Source organism: Oncorhynchus tshawytscha, linkage group LG16, assembly GCF_018296145.1.
Source record: "Oncorhynchus tshawytscha isolate Ot180627B linkage group LG16, Otsh_v2.0, whole genome shotgun sequence".
Classification (NCBI taxonomy): domain Eukaryota; kingdom Metazoa; phylum Chordata; class Actinopteri; order Salmoniformes; family Salmonidae; genus Oncorhynchus; species Oncorhynchus tshawytscha.
The window spans coordinates 50,593,258-50,600,757 of NC_056444.1; the positions used below are offsets into that span (position 1 = coordinate 50,593,258).

The 7,500-nt window shown below is 47.2% G+C and overlaps 1 protein-coding gene across 2 annotated transcripts in view; it reads right to left on the reverse strand.

Moving 5' to 3' along the window:
• The window catches only part of celsr3 (cadherin, EGF LAG seven-pass G-type receptor 3), a 63,819-nt gene that overhangs the window by 21,406 nt on the left and 34,913 nt on the right, over nucleotides 1-7,500 (reverse strand). For both annotated transcript variants that reach the window (XR_006079069.1, XM_042299293.1), the window contains exons 14-20: nucleotides 6,183-6,324; nucleotides 4,464-4,584; nucleotides 1,994-2,177; nucleotides 1,719-1,820; nucleotides 1,389-1,483; nucleotides 1,029-1,238; nucleotides 234-417 (exon numbers count right to left, since the gene is read on the reverse strand). Coding sequence is in view for 1 of the 2 variants with exons in the window: in XM_042299293.1 (XP_042155227.1) it covers nucleotides 234-417; nucleotides 1,029-1,238; nucleotides 1,389-1,483; nucleotides 1,719-1,820; nucleotides 1,994-2,177; nucleotides 4,464-4,584; nucleotides 6,183-6,324 (1,038 nt within the window). In the remaining variant the exon portion in view is untranslated. The remainder of the gene's footprint in view (nucleotides 1-233; nucleotides 418-1,028; nucleotides 1,239-1,388; nucleotides 1,484-1,718; nucleotides 1,821-1,993; nucleotides 2,178-4,463; nucleotides 4,585-6,182; nucleotides 6,325-7,500) is intronic.

The following is a 7,500-nucleotide window of genomic DNA, read 5'->3' on the forward strand; positions in this document are numbered from 1 at the left end:
TTTTTTACACAGAAAATGGACTAGGCGGCCTACTTGACCTGGCATGGATTGACTACTTGACCTTGCATGGATTGACTACTTGACCTTGCATGGATTGACTACTTGACCTTGCAAATAAACAAGGAACAACCACTCAATCCAGAGAGTTAGACCTTACTTGACACAATGTACTGAGCACACCACATACAAAGGGAGAGACAGCAACCTGTTGCTCCCTGGGGGCGGTGACTCACCGATGTTGGGGGCAACCAGGGCCACTGGGTTCAGGTAGGTGAGCTTCATGTTCTGGGCCAGCGTCTGGGCATACTGCTCCAGCAGGTCAGCCAGCCCCCCTGCCCCTCCCTGGACCTGGCTCTGGGCCCGCCACAACCCTGCACTGTCTGGACCCAGCACCGCACTGCAGCCCCGCAGAAGATTCTGGAGACGGACGGACGGGACGGGACGGGACGGGACGGGAGAGGAGGAGAGGGTGAGGGAGAGAGGGAGGGAGAGATTAAGTGAGATTGAGACAGGTAGCAGAACAAAAGCATGAGCCGGCAGGAAAGGGGGGGGAGGGAGGGAGGGAGGGAGGGAGGGGGAGGGAGGGAGGGAGGGAGGGAGGGAGGGAGGGAGGGAGGGAGGGAGGGAGGGAGGGAGGGAGGGAGGGAGGGAGGGAGGGGGAGTTTGAGATTGTAAAACAAAAGGGAGAAAAAAGGGAGGGAGGGAGGGAGGGAGGGAGGGAGGGAGGGAGGGAGGGAGGGAGGGAGGGAGGGAGCGAGGGAGCGAAGTACACCATGTTAATTGCACAGTTGGTGAGGTGGAGACACATCATATGAGATTAGATCAGATTCAGATCCTAAAACACACACACACACACACACAGAGACAGACAGACAGACAGACAGACAGACAGACAGACAGACAGACAGACAGACAGACAGACAGACAGACAGACAGACAGACAGACAGACAGACAGACAGACCAATAAAACTACATTTTCCAAACTCGACTGACGTGCTTTACGGGCACGTTGCCGGGCAACCCTCACCTCGTTGAAGTGTGCGTCCTGGGTGGCGGTCAGGCCGAAGCCTGTCTGCAGACTCTCAAAGGTCAACAGGCGGGACAGTAGCCGCTCTGCAATCTGAATGTCATTGCCATAGAGACGGGATGTGGCTTCAGTGACATCACGGAGCTGGTGGGCCAGTTTCTTCTCGATAATGGTGCTGAGCTCTGTCTCGTTCCGCTCCACCGACTCCAGCTACACACACAGACATACAGACAGACATACAGACACACACACACACACACACACACACACACACACACACACACACACACTTTATTAGACACCATTCCATCATTTACAGTTCCGATCAGTATGAGCAATTGGGTAGCAGAGTATTTGTACCGCTGCATTGAGCTCCACAAAGGGAGGAGAGGTACAGTTGTAGAGATCCGGCTCCAGCCAGCCCCTTTCCACATCACAGTGTCTGACAGCAGCACCTGGAGAGAACAGACACAGTCAGATACTGTGCATACTGATACCTGTATAACACATCCACAACACTAAAAAACAACAGTGGGTGGGGGAGGGGGGTACTTTCAAACACTATACTAGCTTTCAAAGGAATGGGGTGTCCCACTCTCTCATCTTTACTTCTTTGGAAGACTCAGGAATGATACTATCTACAGATATCCAGTTAACTACAGTGAATGTGGAGAAGGTTGAGGGACTGACCCACAGATCCTTTAGGACAAGGTACGGCTGCTGGCAGGTTGAACTTAGTCCTGGGCCACCAGATCCCCAGGGTGATGCTCTTAGGACAGCCGTCATAAATGACTAACACAGAGAGAGAGAGGGGGGGCAAACAGAGTGTTAGTATACTAAATATCATCGAGAGGAATAAGGGAATCCGAGAACCAGGAAGCCCAGAGAAGACGTGAGAGGAGACATGGGAGGAAGAGAGAGAGAGAGGATCACAGGAAAGGAGGAGAGGAAACGCTCTGTCTTACCGTCGCAGCCCGTCTGTGTGACCTCGGCAAAGGGGTTGTCGCACATGTTGCACTGTCGACCAATCACGCCAGCCCGACATGGGCACTGGCCACTCTCTGGGTCACATGACCGGGAGAAGGAGCCCACAGGGTAGCAGTCACACGGCAGGCAGGAGTCACTGCCTCGCGGGCGGTAGTGGAACTCCTGACACACACACACAGATATATATACACAGAGAGACAGACACACACAGATATATATACACAGAGAGACAGACATACACAGATATATATACACAGAGAGACAGACACACACAGATATATATACACAGAGAGACAGACACACACACAGATATATATACACAGAGAGACAGACACACACACAGATATATATATACACAGAGAGACAGACACACACACAGATATATATACACAGAGAGACAGACACACACACAGATATATATACACAGAGAGACAGACACACACACAGATATATATACACAGAGAGACAGACACACACAGATATATATACACAGAGAGACAGACACACACACGCACACACAAATATATACACACAGAGAGACAGACACACACATATATATATATATACACAGAGAGACAGACACACACACACAAATATATACACACAGAGAGACAGACACACACACACATATATATATATACACAAAGAGACAGACAGACACACACACACACACACAGACAGATAGACACACCGACACACAGACAGAGACATACACATAAAGACACACACACACATAGAGATAGACACACACAGACGGAGATAGAGACAAACAGGTCACAGATACGCACAGACACACACATTCAGACCAAAGACAAGCACATCCAAATGGACACAAAGGCCAGACAAAGCAAAGTCACAGACATATACAGGCATAGACATTTACATAGATATTTACATATTCATTTACATACACATTTACATACACATTTACATAGACCACAGACAGACAAACACAGAAACGTAACAAACATACACACACATTTGTATGAAGAAAAGAGAGTGAAGAGCGTGTAAACGGACATACACACACAGAAAAGAGAGTGAAGAGCGTGTAAACGGACATACACACACAGAAAAGAGAGTGAAGAGCGTGTAAACGGACATACACACACAGAAAAGAGAGTGAAGAGCGTGTAAACGGACATACACACACAGAAAAGAGAGTGAAGAGCGTGTAAACGGACATACACACACAGAAAAGAGAGTGAAGAGCGTGTAAACGGACATACACACACAGAAAAGAGAGTGAAGAGCGTGTAAACGGACATACACACACAGAAAAGAGTGAAGAGCGTGTAAACGGACATACACACACAGAAAAGAGAGTGAAGAGCGTGTAAACGGACATACACACACAGAAAAGAGAGTGAAGAGCGTGTAAACGGACATACACACACAGAAAAGAGAGTGAAGAGCGTGTAAACGGACATACACACACAGAAAAGAGAGTGAAGAGCGTGTAAACGGACATACACACACAGAAAAGAGAGTGAAGAGCGTGTAAACGGACATACACACACAGAAAAGAGAGTGAAGAGCGTGTAAACGGACATACACACACACAGAAAAGAGAGTGAAGAGCGTGTAAACGGACATACACACACAGAAAAGAGAGTGAAGAGTGTGTAAACGGACATACACACACAGAAAAGAGAGTGAAGAGTGTGTAAACGGACATACACACACAGAAAAGAGAGTGAAGAGCGTGTAAACGGACATACACACACAGAAAAGAGAGTGAAGAGCGTGTAAACGGACATACACACACAGAAAAGAGAGTGAAGAGCGTGTAAACGGACATACACACACAGAAAAGAGAGAAAGAGGGAGACACACAGAGACGTGGGACAGACAAACACAAAAAAAGACAGACAAAAATATTGTCAGGCGAGCATTTCGGAATACCAGCACGTAAGCACGTGCAACTGCGTAAAAGAGCAATTCATCACTTGACTTATGTGAAGAAAAACACATGGAAAGCTACAGTTAAAGACAGGGTGCTACTGAACGTCAACGACACATGCTTCTCTCCTGTTCTTGAGAAAGGATTTGAGATGGGCTCGCTGTGGGGAGGGGTTATGATGGATAAGGGGGTGTCTGTTGGCGTTAAGAGTGTTAAAGGCTAATGGGGTGCGTTCAGATTAACAAGAGGAAGCTGCTGATGAGGCCTCTTAAAATAGTGCTTGTTTGACAACATCGTCGGCTTAGAGCTAGGATCAGTATCGAGGATTAGAGATTAAGGTCACAAACAGGGATTACGGGTTAGGCCGGGGTTACAGCTCAGAGTTGATTAGAAAACAATAGGTAAGGCCGATGACAGGACTGCCGGGGTATGTAAGAGCATGGATCAGTGCCTGGGGGGGTTGGGGGTTACGATATGAGTTGATTATCAGTAAGAGTAGTTACTGCTGATATGAGCGAGTGTGTGTGCCACAGCGAGCAAGTCACCTTGCAGTGGCATTGGCCGCTGGTCTTGTTGCAGTCGGGGTCCAATCCTTTACTGGCGTCACAGTGGCAGGGCCCACATGTTGGAGAGCCCCACCAACCACGTGGACATTGGTGGTCAATCCTATACACACACACCGCACACACGCACAAACACACATACAGTAAAACACACAAACACACAGTGAAACACACACACGCACACATGTTAAAGGCCCAATGCAGTCAAAAAATGTGATTTTCCTGTGCTTTGTATAGATATTGAACAAAATGATAAATGCAACATGTAAAGTGTTGGTTTCATGAGCTGAAATAAAAGATCCCAGAAATGTTCCATTCGCACAAAAAGCTTATTTCTCAAAAAATGTTGTGCACAAATGTGTTTACATCCCTGTTAGTGAGCATTTATACTTCGCCACGATAATCCATCCACCTGACTGGTGTGGCATATCAAGAAGCTGATTAAAACAGCATGCTCATTACACAGGTGCACATTGTGCTGGGGACAATAAAAGGCCATTCTAAAATGTCCAGGACCTCCACATCCGGATTCTTCAACTGCGGAATCTTCTGAGACCAGCCACCCGGACAGCTGATGAAACTGAGGAGTACTTCTGTCTGTAACAATGCCCTTTTGTTGGGAAAAACTCATTCTGATCGGCTGGGCCTGGCTCGCCTGTGGGTAGGAGCCCATGGCTGCTACCCTGTCCAGTCATGTGAAATCCATAGATTAGGACCTAATGAAATCATTTCAATTGACTGATTTCCTTGTATGAACTGTAACTCAGTAGAAGAGTTCAACTTGTTGCATGTTGCGTTTATATCAGTGAAAGAGCTGTTTGAAAAGACCGCCTGGAATTTCAGCCTGTTTTATTAGTCAATAGACCAATAAGAAAGAGAGTTCCTAACCTCTCTGCCAATAGCAGTCCGTTTTCCGTTTCCCCTCCCCACTCAGGCCACTCCCAGACAGTCCTAGCAAAATTCTTATTTGAGAAATTGCTCTTCGCTAAAATAAGCTATTTTGGTTTCTTTTTAATAACCATTTGAATTGAAAACAGTCACAATAAGGTACTTCACTGTTAGCCAGAAAATATTGGATATTGCGACAAAACAGCTGCATTAGTTATTTTTCAGTTCTTTTCAGTTTCACCCCCATGTCTGCTATACAGGCCACAGTGTACATTCCAGAGCACATCACAGTACCTGGATCAAAGGGAATGGGGCAGAGGAAAGATCTGACACCGAAAGCTGGGAGGGATTTCACATGGGGGTGGGGGGGTGATGCCCGGGTCACAGATATACACTGTGTTTTATCATCACAGATAAACGTAAATCTTCTCTTATCCTCTCCTGTGGATTAGGGCATATGTGTGTGTGTGTGGGGGGGGGGAACAACAAACACCCCTTTGACAGAGCAGAGCACCGCCGAACACTGCTTCAGCCTCAGGCACTGCTGCGGTGTACCGTTGCAAACATTAGAGACACAGAGAGACATTTGGAGTTCGGTCATACTGCCGGGCCTCAGTCGTCGAACGTCTCCACAAGTCACAGATGTATAATATTACGTTCATAGCTAATTGATTTATAGTTGATGTGAGGTTGACTCACTGACCTGTGCTGACAATACCGGCCGTTGGGGTTGATCTACAGTTGCCCCATGGTTGATGAATAGTTGCTGTAGTATGGTTGATCTATAGTTGTATGTACGGTTGACAGACTGACCTGTGCTGACAATACTGTCCGTAGTGGTTGTCTCCACAGTCGCAGATGTATCCGTGGGATGAGCTGGGCTTCCTGTGGCACTGGGCATTGTTCTCACATGGGTTCAGCTGGCACGCGTCTTTGCAGCCCTTACCATAGAAACCTACAACACACACACACACACACACAGTCATTACCATGGGAACACGCACACAGGCGTTAGAAACCTAGAACACACCCACATCTTAATACAAGAAAAACAGTCATTTGAAAAGAACCATTGAAGCCTAAAACAGGCAGAAAGCTCTGGACATTAGTGCATTTATGGATACTACACACAACAACAGCTTTCACACAAAACAGACATAGCGTTTCCAGACCGTTGCCCTCGCTATAGAAACCTATAGAAAACCAACAGCAAAACCACAGAGCCATTCAGCCCGCAAAATCCATGGTGTTTCGCTGTTTGTTTTCTAGGCACTGATATTTCTGACGATATCAGTGCATCAAGGAAGTCAATATTAAGCGGCCATCGTCCCAATAGAGCTCTTCTGACACCATTTTTTTTGTTGTACACCAGATAGAAGAGTGGAAAAGAATCTCCCCATAGAAACCAGGTGAGTGCTTCTTCAAAAAGAAGTCCCTGGCAAAGACTCCTGCGCCTATTACACCACGTCCTTGAACTCGACCATGTAAGGATACCAAGAAACGGACAAAAGACGAAGACGTTGGCCTTGGTCGCATACAAGTGCACACAATGACACTGTCCTGGCGGCGGGAAGGTACTGGAGTCTTAAAGCCTGCATTTTGGGAAATGGTTCACGTGTTCTCTGACTACAGAGGGGTGTAGCTTTTACCCCCTAGCCATCACAGTGGCTCTAGGTCGATACAACTGAATCTGTCGAAAGAAACACATTTTTATTGCGCCTAATTATCCTGTGCATGGTAACACGCAAACAGGCAAACACGCACACACACATTCACACTAGCCGCCTCACACAGCACCACGCTGACAGCAGATGCCCTTGTGTCAGTGCCCTGTGTGTGTGTGTGTGTGTGTGTGTGTGTGTGTGTGTGTGTGTGTGTGTGTGTGTGTGTGTGTGTGTGTGTGTGTGTGTGTGTGTGTGTGTGTGTGTGTGTGTGTGTGTGTGTGTGTGTGTCTGTATAGTACATAGCGTGTGAACAGTGCTGTAAATGTTCTCCGGTGTGTGAGCCGGAGCCATTGAGCTAATTCAACAGGTGTTGCAATGCCACCGTACTGCCGTTGCACTGGCGTGCTCACAGCCAAAGATGAAAGGGAATTATTCAGAGCACCTCTGGTATGATGAAACTTTGATTT